The following is a 15,978-nucleotide window of genomic DNA, read 5'->3' as shown; positions in this document are numbered from 1 at the left end:
AATAAAACAAGCTACAGTGATACATTATACCTTAGAACAAATAGGATTTGGGGTTAGAATTAGCCTCACATTACAGCAATTTCCAGCTTTTCTTTGGATAAAGAAATCAATCACTAACCCAGTATGCTTGAAAGAAATGCCCAGAGGACACTAGGAGTCACTTAACTATCCTTCAGGAAACTGAGCTCTTGTTAAGTGCCTATTCTAAGTGTCCATTAGAACAGAAACTAATGAAAAGTGAAAAATACAGTTTGGGAAAAATGCTAAGTAAAGTAAGTTAGTAAGAATGTTAAAAGTTTCCTAATGAATTTGCTGGCACACACCTGTAATCCCTGTGATCCTAGAGGCTGAAGCAGGAGGTTTATAAGTCCTTGACCTGGGAGGCAACATAGTGACGAGGAAAGACCATTTCAAAATAAAAAAGGGCTGGGGGTGTAGCTCAGTACAAAGGCCCTAGTTTCAATACCCAGTACTAAAAAAAACAAACACAAAAACTTTTCTTCAGTAAGTTTTGGACAATTAACAGGTTTTTATTTTTCCTAGATCCTTCTTCCCAGTAGCATTTGTATATCTAATGAGGCTGGAAAAATAGACTTAGAAATAATAACTTTGTTCAACAAGTCCACAACCAACAGGAACCTCATTATCTCTCAGCTTGGTGTTCAAGAACATTCCAATCCAGCTGACAAAATGAAGCTGAGTGAGACATTCAACTAAAGATTGTGAATGTACTAGTCTCAGCACATTTCTTTTCCTAAAATCCAATTTTCTACTCTGAAAAAGGAATTTAACTGTTCATTAATGAAATGTTGATGAATATGAACAATGGAATAAAGAGAAAGCTTTCCCAAAGTGAAAAGAAATGCCTAAGATTAAATGTTAGGATGACAACGAGAAGTTCATATTCATTTGCTTAAGAAGAATATGTTGAGATTTTATCTATCTTTTGCAAGCAGTGCACTAACTGCTATGAATACTACCACAATTGCTAAAACTGTACTTTTTCTCAGGATTCATATTAGGTGAAAAGAAGGAGTTAGAGAGAAAAAAAGAAATGGAAAACTTGGATGATGCAGAAGCAGATATATATAAAAGGAGAGAAAGAAAACTGAAAAGAGAAAATAGAGGTGGTAAATGCAAAAGGAAGAGAGATAAGCATTCCATACTCCCAACGGTTCATTTATTTCTCATCTATTACAATCGCATTTAAAATGGTGTCTCTCATTCTTTCAGCACATATTCATTCAGCTTTATGTAGCTGAAATCTTCTGGAAAGCAGAACTTACAATAAGAATTTGGCATTAATACATACTTTCTTTGGGATGTGCAAAGCCACAAAGCAATGGCTTTAAGCAAATAATAAGAATAAAACAAGAAAAATATGAAGCAAATCTATATGATACGTTATTGTGTCAACCATAATTTCATATCAAACCACAAATATATACAGTAATCAATTGGTCAATCCATGTGGTATAAACAAATAGGATTCTCCCCCAAAAAGAAAACTGTAGTAGAAATTGCACATGGACAACATACACAAGGCAGTGAAAATAGACTGGCTCCCTCTTTGACCTTGTTTTTCATTCATCAAAACTTAGGCCTGGGAGTCAAGTCTTCCTGACTCTCAACTTGTATCCTCCAGAATGTGATATTCAGCCCCTTGGCAATGACTGAAGAAGCCTCATACCATGCATCACCATGTGTATATAAGACTCAACTATCAACCTCATGTTTGTAAGTCATTGGCCAGGAGAAATAAAGAAAGTGACAAAAGGAAGATGAGAACATATAGAAATCTAGAATTCAATACATTTAATCACTTAAGTGCCAGGTACTAAGAATCTGTTAGGTAACAACAGTGAATGACACAGAAATGGTCCCCAACCATATAATCTATAGAGAAGCCTGGTGAATAGTACCTACCAATAATCAAGGACAATGAGGGACATAAAAAGCTACTGCAGAGGCAGAGGTGCACAAACTCATTTCAAAGGCCACCTGAAGAAACAGCTTTCAAGCAGCAGTGGGTGGCAAAGTGATGTGTCTGAGCCCAGGAGTAAATGTGCAAAGGTGATAGAATGATGGTGGAGGACAGTGGGCCGTGGATAGACAGTGACTGGCTCTGAATGCACATAGTACAAAAGATGTTCAGCATCAGAATACAAAGTGTTGGGCAGGGATGGAGAACGAAGAAGAGACTACAGTTCTAGCCCTGCCTTTCACTCACCATAAGGCTTAAAACAATAGCCTACAATTCTACTTCTATACCCTAAATTCATAGCCATTACCATCAGCCACCTCATATTTGTGAATATCCTGATTATCCGTTTTACTGTAAGTATGTCCCATGGTTTTCCACTTCAGCATCTTTGCTCACACGGTTTGCTTTACCTGAGATTCTGTCTTCTACTCCTCACTCCCCATCTAAACCATGTCCTCCCTTCAAGGGCCAGGTAGAAGGTTTCTCCTTCACAAACTAGCACATGTCCTTCACATACTACTGGTTTAATCACTCCTTACTTAAAATTCTTATTTTCCCCAAGGTACTTATCTCATTTCTCTAGTTATTGGTTTAACTGCTTCATCTCCCCTCCTAGAATACTTAAAAGACCAAAAGTTATATTGGGAAAAATACAAAACTTTACACCACTAGTGGTTTCCATATACTGTTCACTCTGGAGAAAAACGTGTGGCAATATGTAGTTTTGAAATTATTTCAAAATCAAGTGGCATTTTATGGGTCAAGGATATTTGGGAAAACAACTATTTCAGTCCCCTTTGACCTCCTTGTTCAGTGTCTCCCTTTCTCTCCCACTTTGTCTGTCTCTTATATCTTTCCCTATGGACCATTACCATCATAATTTCTATTTGATTTGATTTCATCTGGGGCTGCTGTACCACCTGGCTCCGGCATAAAATTCTGATATCTAGAAAGAAGATCAAACATTTTTTTGCCAAAGTAAAACAACTCATTTCTCTGTGTGAATGGAAAAAAAATAAAAATGAAAAAACAGAGGAATTAAAGAAAATTTAATACAACTCTTTCATCTCAAGTAGATTCCATTTGCATTTTTCATGATTGGTACAGGTGCTCAGAAATATAAAGGAGGATGACATCAAGCATGGCCTTCAAGGGCTTCTACAGCAGAAAGGGTGACAGAAGGCAATGATACAAATGGTGAGAAACCAGACAGAAGGGGATATGTTGCTATAAGAGTACACATTTAGTGTAACAGGGTAAATAAAGAAGATCGCTGAAAAATCATTGGAAAAATCCAAGCTCACATTTAATGTTGGGCCCTTGGAATGTTTTCTCCTCCTTGATGCCACATGCTTTGGTTCAATAACACACAGCACCAAATTATCAAGTTAATTATGCTAATTTTGAGGAAATATATACTACATTGCACAGAGAAGAACACCTGATATTCCTCTTTAGGACATCTGGTTAGTCAGGGACAAAATGTCATCAAAATAACCTATTTTCCCAAAAGCCACTTAATCTCCTTGCAGTGGTTTTCTCCTCAGAAACTCTGCCATTTGTCCCAGGTAGATCTCTCCAGCTCTCACTTTGCTTGAGTTAATTAAATTAGGAAATTTTAATGCCAAGAAATGCTTGATAACTTTGCAAATGACTAAACAGATGCTTCTTAAGTATATTTATGAAGCATAGTTATTCAATGAACATTTCTTTTTTTTTTTTTTTTTTTTTTTGGTGGGGGTAGAGAACTGGGAATCGAACTCAGGACCTCAGGTTGCTATCAGGCACTGTGCAGCTGAGTTATATCTGGTCTCAATAAATATTTCTATAATTAAATAAGATAAGTTTGTTACAATTCATTTTAAATGTCTTGAATTTAGATATAGAAGCAATCGACAGTATCAATGGAAACCAAGCTCAATTTAGATTTCTAGTGTCCTAGTTCCCAGTAAATATTTAATGCCCTTTTTCTAATTCCTAAACTTTGTTCCTATTGCACACTTTTAGTTAAAATATTTGAACTATATTCATATATATCCACCTGTCTTCTCTATATCTATGCTTCTTTTAAATGGTCTGTATTTGCCTGTCCCATGCAGCAGAGCTTAATGTATATTGTCGCTTTGACAAGCTCACTTACTTCTTTTCCTTTTCAGAAAATTTGGGATGTCAGCCTATGGTCACAAAAAAGATGCAATCAACATTAGAAAGCTGTATATCTGTGGACTTAGTGTCCCATAAAATAACTATGTAAAACTGGACTTTAAAGTCCCAAACTCTCTCTATCCTAGACAGTTTATAGGTTGAAGATAAAAATAGAGAGATGACGCACCCAAATGGAAAAGAAGATCCCAGAGGTGTGACTTATTAAGTTATGCTTTCCTTCCTCTGTCCATCCCCCTACACACCCACACACACAGACACACACACACATACACACACGCACACCACTCGTTAATGATTCCCCTCCTTTCTATTCCTTCCTCTTTCTCCTTGTTAAGGACCTGGAGCAATAATTTCCTTTTGCTGGCCTCCTCCATATTTTACCATCACTGCGTGCTTCATTGTGAAGAATACAAAGATCAGTCTATTAATAATTATCTTCAACTTGCCTTTGCAGACATTCAACACCCAGGATCCCAATAATTGAGAGTGTTTCCAAGATAGAAACATTTTGGCCAAGAGTCTTATCACTGTTAGTCTCATATGAATTGGCATCAAGTACGCTGCTGTTAATTAGCAAAGGTCATTCTATTCAGTTATCTCTGCCTTGCTGTTAGCAAAAAGCAAGGGAAAATGCTATCACCTCATTTAAACAGGCTCATTTTTTCCTCTTGGTTGACACTAAGGAAAGTTTAGCACACTGTTTTCCTACCACCTTATTTTCATACCCAAATGAACTTGCTGACTTTAAAGCTAATTTCTAAAGCTATGTAAATGGCAAGTTCAATCCTTCAAATGATGGCAAAATATCTCTGCCAATTATTCCTTAAGAAATCTGTCCATCTATTCGGAATAAAAATGATTATATTTCATATCTCAAAACTGGATAATTGATAATTTTGTAAATAGAACAAAACCATTTCTGAGATTTTCTTGGCATCTTGTATCTTAGAATGTAATACTCCTATATAGAGCTAAGCATATAAGATTTCTTCCCTTTGTTAAAAGCCTATAGTGGGGGAAAATGGGTTGCAGTAGGTACCCACACTCTCAAAATTTATGTATTAACTCTAGAATGACACAGAAGCCTAGTATTCTAGTTTCACTATAACTTCCCTGTACTCTGAGGTCTCCTTGCAGAAATGTTCATGCTACCAGCAAACATAAACATATCCATTAATATCCATGTTTTCTCTACAACATTTCATTCTAATTAATCTTCCTTTCTGATCAAACTCATTACAAGCATCATCTTCTCTGTGAAGATTATACTCAGGTACCACTGAATGGTTTTAACTACATGATATACACTGCAATCATAAAACTTAAGACTCTGTAACATGATAATTAAATGGCTTTTCTACTTAAAATGGTAAATTATGAGAAGCAGTGCCTGTTATATAACCTAAAACACAACTGGTGCATAATAAATTATTTCTGAAAAAAATTAATGATTGCCATGCAGTCTAACAATCAATACACTATTATAATATCACAGGAGTGAATCAAAAGACTAGTAATAATATACATGTGGCTTATCAAATTTCCTTCCAAGTAAGAATTAATACTTACAATCCAAAATATGTTAATTCAGCATACACTACCCAGTCTTCTGGGCACACTTTTTATCTGCTAATATACTCCCTTAATACCAGCTCTGGGCTCAGCCTGAGAAGACAGTCTTAGTAGGGTGGATAAGGTGATGAATGCATTCAACAACTTAAAGTTCAACAATTCAAAGCTAAGTACCATTACTATAATAGCTATATTCAATAGATGCCAAATATTGTAACTGAAATATATGTGAGAATATGCTGTTGTGTGTGTTTGTGTTTATGTGTGTATTTAGGTAAGCAGATAGATATATAGATAGACAGACAGACCCACTGATTGATTAGAGGCAATACTCTACTCAATTATAACCTAACCAATAGCTTTCCTTGATTTTTAAATTGAGGGGTTTTATTTTTGGTTTACTGTATTTGTTATTAGTTATAAGTCCTTTTACTTCACATTTTCCAGTATGAAAGCTGGATATAAAAAGTTGAAGAAACTTTAGAAATAAATGACCCATAAGAAAAAAATATTTAAACAAATGAAACTTTAGAAAGTGAAAAATTCAAGAGGATTAAAAGTTGAACCTGAAAGCAAATATGCCATAATCCATCAATTCTACAAACTTTTTATTGATGCTTTGATCCTTGAAGAGCCCAAAACAGTTGAATAATAGTTAAAGTGAAGGAGAGAAGAAGTGGGATGGAAATATCACAAAAACTTAAAAGAAAACCAGGAGCTTTGTTATCTGAATTCTCTTCTTTGAAATTCACAGGAATAAGCAGTTAAATTTTTCCCTGTAAAAGAAAGTATGTAAATTACCACTTTCCAAAAATGAGTAAGAGAGAAAAATTTAAGTATTATTTTTTTTAAATAAAGAAAGTCATTTACCAGGCATGGTGGTTGCTACCTGTTATCCTAGCACTCTGGAAGGCTGAGGCAGGAGAAGCACAACTTTAAGGACAGCCTGAGCAACTTAGTGACTTGGTGAAACCTTATCTCAAAATTAAAAGAAAAAAAGGCTGAGGAATATAGCTCATTGATAAAGCCATGAGTTCAGTACCCAATACTGAAATAAATAAATATGTGGATCTAATCCTCATAAGTATAGCCTTTTCATGTTTGAAGTAATGTCCTATGGTATCTGTAAAGATTATAAAGGGCATCCATCAAGGTTATGGGTACAGATGCCTCTGGCAAAATAAAGGTCATGTTATTAAAAGTAACCTGAAAAGCTTTACAGAATTAAAGAGATGCATTGCTATAGAAAGACAGTGTGCATCTTGGTCTTTTAACCAAAATCCCCAGCAGAAGCGTGTATTCACATGTGGTAACCACAAGGCAACATTTCTCCTTTGTCTGTTGAATGGAACACACAGCTTGTGTTCTCCCATGTGGCCGGAAGAGGACACACAGTCTCCTAGAGTACATGCACTATTACTTCTTTCTGCTTTTCAAGTGATTTATACAAATCTGAGCAAGTTTTCCAGTCCAAATGTTGTCATTATCCCAAGCATTGCAACAAAGGAACCAAGAGCGGGGGTTATACCTGCACAACAGAAAGCTCAACATGAAGACAGCTACTGCTTTTTCTTCCTCTTCCTACTCCTCCTCTTTTGTATTCTCAGGTAAATTAAAATTTGGGGAAAAGTCTACCCTGTATTCTTGACATTTGAAATGCAGCAATATATACATGTGTACACACACACACACACACACACACAGTCTCAGGGAGAAAGATAAGAGAATGTTACTCATTCATTATTAGCTCCAGCATAGCAGTCCCTTAGCATGTACCATTAATTTATGCCTCATCCCTTAGGTACATTTTTATTTAACTTTCCTACTGACCTTTTTGTAACTTTCTATTTGTTTGTTTTTGCAATGTTAAGATGAATCCCAGGACCTTGCCCCTGCTAGGCAAAGGCTCTACACTGAGCTATATTCCTAGTCCCTGATGTTACTATTATCACTGTATTTTTAACCACTCCAAATTTCTGTGAGTTAAAGAATTTGAAGATAGTTTGCAGGTGGTCAACAAAATGAATACTAAGTCTACAAATGCTTCAGGGTCCAGCGCATCAAGAACACTAGGGGGTGGCATTTGAGTTCATTTTCCCTCCAGCCAGCAGCATATCTGTTCTGGAATTGACTGCCTACCTTCCTTGGCTCTCTGTGTGGTGGCTGCTGGTACAGTCTGGGCACAGTACACTTCCCGAGTCTGGATCCCACCGCCGCAAACAGGTCCTGTCACATGCCAGTGGGGGTCTTGTTGCTCCAGGAGGAGAGACACTTGGCATTCTTTCCACTCAGAGGTTCTCCAGGAATACCTGTTTGGTTTGATTCATTTGAAAGAAGAAGAGGCAATAAGGAAAATATACAATTTTAAAGACAACAAGTCAGATATCAACTATGTGTGAAAAATCTCTTCCAGGGCCAAGTGATACCTAAGAATAAAGAAGTCTACCAGCTTTGAATTACTAAATCCCTTTTTATTTCCTGGACAAAGCCACAACAGCCTATGTTCGTAATAGTGTAAGATAACCAAGAAAGAAAGAAATATAGAGAAATAATAGGTGTATTGCAGCTCTGGAGCTATTAGAGAGTTAAGAGGGAGGAGCTAGAAACCCAAGAAGCCTACATAAGGATGGTTGAAATTGTAATTGAGTTTCACTTAAGAGACTTCTACTTTGCTTTGTGTGAAAGTTAGACTTTAATTAGCATGATATAAACTATGAGAATATTATTTCAAACAGGCACAGATGATCTCCAATATTTCAATCTTCTTGATTTAGGAATCTTTTCCTACCCATTTGACCCCTTGCCTTTGTGATAAAAGTGTAATATTAAACATGAGATAGCATTGACTCGCTAGATTTAACTGATGAATAATTTTGTATGTGTAGCCAGGCTATCATTTAAACTGACTTAGGGATGTATTTCTTAGGTTTATAACTGCCTAAGAAGCACTCCACTACACATATACATTCATGTGCACACACATGAATACACATTCCAGTAAGGAAGAAAAACACAATGAAGTTTGTATACAATTTACAGAAAACAAAACAACTATTACATCACTGCATTCACACCTGAGATAATCAGTTCAGATATAATTTTGTGGGCGGGGACAAATTACAGCTCAAGTCTATAGCATTTACTTATTAAATTTTGGAATAATAAGGAAAATATAAGAACAGTTTCATATCTGTTGTTTTGTTTCATATCTGAAGAAAAAATTCTTGGCTTTGTGATTGTTTACATCAAAAATTTGAAAAACAATAAAAGTAAAAATATTCAACAATACTCTGGTCTTACAGAAACTGTAATAAAATTGAAATAACAAATGTCAGAATAAGGAAGAAAATCTTTAAGAAATGTAACACTGACCAAGGCTCACCCAGTGATAGTTGTCATTCTAAAAGCCTGAAAGCTGATATTCATTAGTCTTATAAAAAAGGCCCCAAAGCCTGTTGTATCCCACACAAGGTGGCACATGCCTGTAAACCCAGATTCTAAGAGTCTGCAGCAGGAGAATCTTAAATTCAATTCCAGCCTGGGAAAGTTAATGACATAGTGAGACCCTATCTCAAAATTAAACTAACAAACAAAAAAAATTAAAAGGGGTTGGGGATGTAGCTCAGTGCAAAGGCCTTGAGATCATGCCTAGAATTCCCAGCACACATGCACATACAAAAAGCAGCCTAATGAATAAAAATTATTTAGGCAGACTTTTTCATAAGTATTTTCCAGACTTTAAAATATGTCTGAGGAAAAGGGAAGAGTTTGAAGGTCACAGTTTAGGTCCTGCTCCTGCTGAGTGAGTTGAAAAAACAATATCATTCTAATTCCTAGGCAAAAAAAACACATTAGCTCAGTCCTCCCTGGAGACAGTCTTTTTCCAGAGCTGGAGCCCTGATGCCTTTCTCCTCACACAGAATTCTCACCCTCTTCTCCAGAGCATGTAAGTAGAGGGCTTGTCCTTCATTTCTCTGAGTCTCAAAGTCAGGAAGCCCTAGATTCTAGGGAAAAACACAATGATGATGGGGCACTATTGTAGTTAGGGTTTACAAAGGAAAATATTTAATGCAGGACACATAATTTATAACACAACCCAAAGAATTTAACTGAAGTTCTGGATCCCAAGGCAGTGTCTTCCCTGAGTTCAGCTGGAGCCTAGAGCCCATGTAATGACCCATGCAAGTCTGTATCAAAGATTTGCACTGGGAAGGCTTAAAGGTCAGTGGTGGAAACTACAAAGACTGTACCAGGGAGACAAAGGATCTGTGCCAGCAGGGTGAGAGATCTGTAATGGAGCCAGGAAGTAGTGCTCAAGGTAAGGACCAGAGCTCCTCTGAAAAGAAAAATATCCATCCTCTGTGACAGTGAGGACTCAAGCTCCACTGATGAGAACAGCCAAATTCACATCAGGAAAACCAGCGCAACAAAATTCCCAGGAGGATAAACAGCACACCCTCTTCCCCTCCATTTCTCCTTTTATGCGGTAGGCAACAATCCTCAGGTGGGCCTTCCACATCCAGAACCATGCTGATTCAATTCAGCTAAGTGTTACATGTTGACCATTAATTAGTTAACCCACCACAGGAACACAGGCCTATATGGTTCCCAGGCTCTCATTTCAATCTGTCTTTTTGTCTTTTGTCTTCCCCAAAAGAAGAGCTCTCTAATGAAGAGTCGGACACGGAGTTGATTTCAAGGTTCTGATGATATTGTCACCAAATTAAACAAAAGGTAGTGAGGTATAGATGACACACATGTTTTGAGACAGTAAGACCTGGTTTGACTATGAGCTGTGCCACTGTCTTGTCATTACATTTCTGTTTTTATACTTGTAAAATGGGAATAAAGATACCAAACAGTGAATCTTGCATATAATATATGCTCACTAAATATGAATTCCTTTTCTTTTTACTCCCTCCCCTGAGTGCTATTTGATCTTTGTTGCCTGAGAATACACACACCCACATGTAATTTTTCTTTTGACCATGAGGATTTAAACAAAAGACCCAATATTAGGGATCCAGGTTTGCCACAATTTTAAGTGCCAGCAACTGAAGTGAAGCAAACAAATTAAAAAAAAAAAAAAAAAAAAAAAAAAGTTTTGAATCCTAGCAACTCATAGCAGCTAACTATTTTGTTTGGTGAAAGGAATAGGCCATGCTGTGTAAACTGCTTTTTCAATTAATTTATCATAACCATGTAAGATTTAACAGTTGAAGAATTTGGAAGTCATCATGGGGGAAAATGAAAATGAAAGTTTAATGACTATGGCTTTACATAAAATAAAAAACTCTGTTGGTAGTTCATTTACCAAAACCACACAATTTCCATTCACTGGCAATAGGTAAAATCTCTAAAACAATACATGGCATTTATCACTATCACTGTTGTATATATCATCTCAGAGATAATACCAAGCCAGCAAGAGACAGAGAAAAAAAGCACATCAGCCAAGAACTTGTGTACTCCTTTTAAAAACATGGATCCTCTCCTAGACTTTGCTCGTGCTTTTGTACTTTATGCTTTTCAAAAGCCTATCTCTGTTTGCTCACAAATCACCTGGCAGCCATGAAAATCAGACATCCTGAACTTCACCAACCTGAGAAAGCGTCTGTGGGATCTGACAGAATAAGAAATCAAAGGAGTGCACCAAGGCAAACATTACTCCCATTCTCCTTTAGAAGTTGTTACAGGGATAATCTTCTCGCCCCCAGAAAATTTGGCTTCCTGATATCTAGGACACTCTTCTTTATAAGGCCATACCTGTGTCAAAGACAGGCCTTCCCAGTGATCCAACTCACAGCTCCAGTGCCTTTCAGCAAATCTTCATTTTATGACAGACAGCTAAGTTAGATGGAAATATTATAGGCAGACAGACAGGGCAAGGTTTGAGGGAGTCAATACAGAGAATGAAAACACACTAAAACTGTGGTCAGCAGTACATTTGTTGGAGTCCAGGCCTCAAGATAAAGAAAAAAAAAATGATCAGGCCAACATTTCTCAAGTAATAAACAATAAATTAGCATTGACATCAGTCACCAGTAAGTGACTTCTCCCCCCTCCCCCCCTCATATCTTCCTAAAATTATCTTTGTTCTTTCCAGGTACATTTGATATGGTCTGCTTCCCCTTTGGATCATTATTACCAAAGCAGCTAAACTTGTAATCCTTCTGGTTGATTATAGTTTTGTCCTGCATTGAACCCACTTGTGACCCCTCAAGTCAGGAGTTTTTCCTATTCCCCAATGAATTTTTCTATTCTTAACCTCTGTGGTTCTTGAGAATTCATTCTTCAGTTTAGGGGAACACAAACTCAGAATATGGGCATCTAGCAGTTTGAGAGTTACATTTATTTCCCCTTTATCAATTTTGTCTTCTTCTTTAGGCGGGGAACAGGGGATATACCAGACTCCTACAGCTCTTACAGGAAAGCAACACTTTGAAATCAGATGTGGAAATGCCTCAGGCACAACAGAGAAACATAGAATAAGAGAAATAATTCTAATGGCTCCATAGCCTTGAAAATTTATAGGATCAACCCGCCTTTTACCAAAGTCTTACCAGACAGAATAAACATGACTTTAGTTTATTATGGTGCTAGGGCCCCCTGACAGATCTCTCAAGTAACAAAAGAACACCCAACATTTTGTATCTGTTTATTCTGCGCCAAGCACTGTACTCATGAATATAGGTGCATTATTTGTTTTAATCTTCCCAAAAACCCTATAATGAAACAGTATTTCCTCTGTTAAGATGAGATGATCAGAATAAAGAATAAGTAACTCCTGGTCAGTTGTGGTGGTGTGGTGGTAAAGTAGTGAGCGTAGCAAAGTTGGCTGGGGAAGTACGCACAATCTGTTAATTACAATAACCCAGACACAGGCCCCAAAACCCTGCACATGGACTTCTCCAGAGAACTGAGACAGGCTTTCAGTAGGATAGTTTAGACCAAGGTCAGCCTGAGACACAGGATCCCACCGCCTACTCTCACCCCGTATGAAGAAGCTGCCCAGAGTTCCCTCAAGACATAGACAGCGTAAAAGGTCACAGAAGCCAAGAAGAGCTATCATAGTCTGGACTGTGTCCTCAAGGTTGTACTTCTTTCTTGCTTTTTCTCCTTATACTTGACCCACGCTGGCTCTGCAGAGCCTGTCTCACTCATTCTTCACTTTCACTTTTCCAAATAAACTTTACTATTGCTCTTCCACTCATTTTATTTAATTCTTTATTCCAGAGAAAAGAACCTGGAATTCAAGCCCAGAGAGAGGAGTAAACAACCCTGGTAATGTTTATTTGGTAAGCCGCTTTTAAGAGAGTACCCAGTAACAGTAGGATAGAAGAAATAATACTAGGTATAAAGGAGACAAGGAACTCAAGACTTTAAAAACTGTAATTTGAAGACAAAGTGTAGCTTCAGAACACAAGTCCTGTTTATTAACTTTTTTGCTTCTTCCAAAACAGCAGACATGGGCAATTCCCTTTCAGCTGCACACGGAACTGCCTAAATGGTTCTCTTTAACCTATGGATGGACCATTTCCCACATGAATAGACCATTATTTCATTATGAGTGTGTTACTAAACAAGACTAAGACTAAAAATTATTGAATTCCAGAGATCTCCATCACCCAAAACATATAAAAGATCCCTTGTTCCCAACTGTATTATGCCTCATTTTTCTGAGTACTCACATTCTCTTCTTGAGTGCACCCTATATTTAACTCTAATAAATCCTCTTTATACCTGTTTTACTGACACATCCTGAACAATCTTTTATTGCAATGTGAGTCAAAACCCTAAAAAGTTAATTTCAGCCTCAGAGACCATCAGACCCTTCTCTTCAACCCAACCTGGTGAGAGATCTATAGCTGTAATTGTACCACCACAGAAGTTCTGAGACAGGAAGATCACAAGCTCAAGTCCAGCAAAGCCATCTCTAAGTGAGTGACCTGAGAGAGACTTAGACAGTGGACTGTCCAATACTGGCAACAGCTTTCCCCTGGTAAACAAGAAGGACAATAAAAATTTTTTTGAGACTAAGGTCACCCTGAAGTCCCCTAATGCCTGCCCTGTGAACCAACCTGAACTGATTGCCCATACAGCCTTGGACTCAAACATTTCATCTAAATTCTTTGAGATGCTTGAAAACTGTGCCTCTGAACTTAAAACTATGTACACTCAATCCCCTCCTTTAGATTTTTTCTATTATCAATCTGATTTCAGCCTGCTGGTAGATAAGGGAAATAAAATCTGACCCTCCCCACTTGAATTTCCAGATGGGTCCTCATCCCGTTATTACAATCTGAACTTGGAAAGACTCTGTCTTGAAATAAAAAATTAAAAAGAATTAGATGCAGCTTACTGTGTAAGTCCTGGTTAAGTATTTAGTGGGACTGATATCAGTTTTATCTAATTTTAAAGCCCATCTATCATCCTGTTACCAGAATATTCTAACAGTGAATGGAAAACCCATGTACTATCAGTTAGAGAGAATGCAAGTTCAACAACAACAGGTAGAAACCTACCTACCTATCACAAGGACACAGCATCTCAGTATTGGCCTGAAGGAAGTTTGTTCTGGACTAAAACAAACAAACAAAAAAACCCTCTATTCATGATTATGATATTGTCAGTAATTAATTGACAAATAGTATTCCACTTTGCCAAAATATCATTTTCTTTTAGTCTTATAAAAATATAGTTTGAGAGATTTATAGACAAGCATTTTATAATTAGAGTACACTGTGAGTCATACAGGGCCAAATTTTGACACTTCAGGAAATAATCACAAGTTTAAAATAGAACCAAATAAAAAGTCAAATAAAAGAATCTACAATTATGAAAATTCAAATTCCCACTAATAGTTGTATAATACAACATTCTGAAGGGAAATAAATGTATTTTTAAAGCCTTAGAATGAAAAAGCCATGCATTAGTTCCTGAATATTCTGAAAGTTAATGCACCATCTAATCATGTGAGAGTAATTATGATTTATCTGCTATTAATAAGAGAGCCCATAGCTCTGAAACTCCAAACTTCTGAAAAAGAGAATGCCAAAACTTAACTATGGAATATACAGGCAGACAATTCATAGAGGGTATTGTGCTTAAAATAAAGATATTCTGCATGAGTGGCTAAAGCCAGAAAAGAGTTAACAAGTAGTCTACTAAGAGAAAACTACAGGCCTGCTCAAACTGTAGGAACAATCATGTGTCCACACATCCTTTCCTTCAGCAAGTTAGTCTTGAGCTCTGACTCTATGCTGAGAACAGTTTCAGCCAAAGAGATGCATAAGAGTGAGTGGGACAGTCCGCGACCTTGGGAAGACTGTCTTTTAGTAGGATAAACAGACAAATGCATAATCTCTAACATAGCCTCAGACAGCATGCAGGAGAATGAGACAGAGAAAGGAAAGCTACTTCAATTCCAAGGCAAGGCCTCAAAGTGCCAAGCAATAAAACAAGTAACAATTACAAGGTGATAGGGACAAGAAGGGTTCAAGGTACAAAGTAGAGTCCATTCAAAGGCCCCAGGTGTGAGAGTGCTTAGCTTTCTCCAGGACCATTACATAGGCCAGTGTGGCTGCAGCATTGGCTCAAAGTAGAGTGGTCAAGAGAGAAAACTAGGTGAGTCAAGAGCCATGCAATACAGAAAATGTTATAGGCTAGAGAAAGGAATGTGAGGAACTTGTCCCAAGGAGATGGAAAGTCAGGGGAAATTTCAGGAAGAGTGGCAAAATGATGATATAATTTACGCTTTTAAAAGGTCACCGGAGCTACTGAGTGAGGAAAGGAGGCAAGTTTGCAGGCTTTTCCAAGTCTAAGAGAGATGATGTGGTTGGAATTGCAGCAATCTTAGCAAATACAGTGAGAAGGGATGAGGCTCTCAAGATATTTTGAAGGTAGAGATTAGATTCTCTAATGGATTAGATGCATGATGAGAAAGAAAGCAGTGATAAATGATTCCAATTTGTTTTCTTTTCACTGACATAGTAGCAGCTCACTTTCTGGCACTGAATACTTAAGATCCCAGGACAAAGAACAAAATCCTAAACACCAGGCATCCATGTATTTTAATTGTAAAACTCAGCTTTTCTCCATGTACACCAAATAATCTATTTTCTGAACTTTTTCCCATAGCTGAAATTTACTGCCCATTTTTTGTCATATCTTCCACAAAATTTAAGTCGACTGATAGGAAATAGTCAACAATTATATTCAAATGAGGTAGAAGCATTTAGGATTAAATATGCTAT

The 15,978-nt window shown here is 37.2% G+C and overlaps 1 protein-coding gene across 1 annotated transcript in view; it reads right to left on the bottom strand.

Annotated features, from left to right (window-relative positions):
• Positions 1-15,978, bottom strand: part of Thsd7b (thrombospondin type 1 domain containing 7B) — an 823,364-nt gene that overhangs the window by 487,097 nt on the left and 320,289 nt on the right. The window contains exon 5 of the mRNA XM_063259013.1: positions 7,862-8,031. Coding sequence (XP_063115083.1) covers positions 7,862-8,031 — 170 coding nt within the window. The remainder of the gene's footprint in view (positions 1-7,861; positions 8,032-15,978) is intronic.

This window comes from Cavia porcellus, unplaced genomic scaffold (assembly GCF_034190915.1).
Source record: "Cavia porcellus strain 051 isolate PalLab524CR breed Dunkin Hartley unplaced genomic scaffold, mCavPor4.1 scaffold_12, whole genome shotgun sequence".
NCBI lineage: Eukaryota > Metazoa > Chordata > Mammalia > Rodentia > Caviidae > Cavia > Cavia porcellus.
This window is presented reverse-complemented; position numbering and strand designations above follow the sequence as displayed.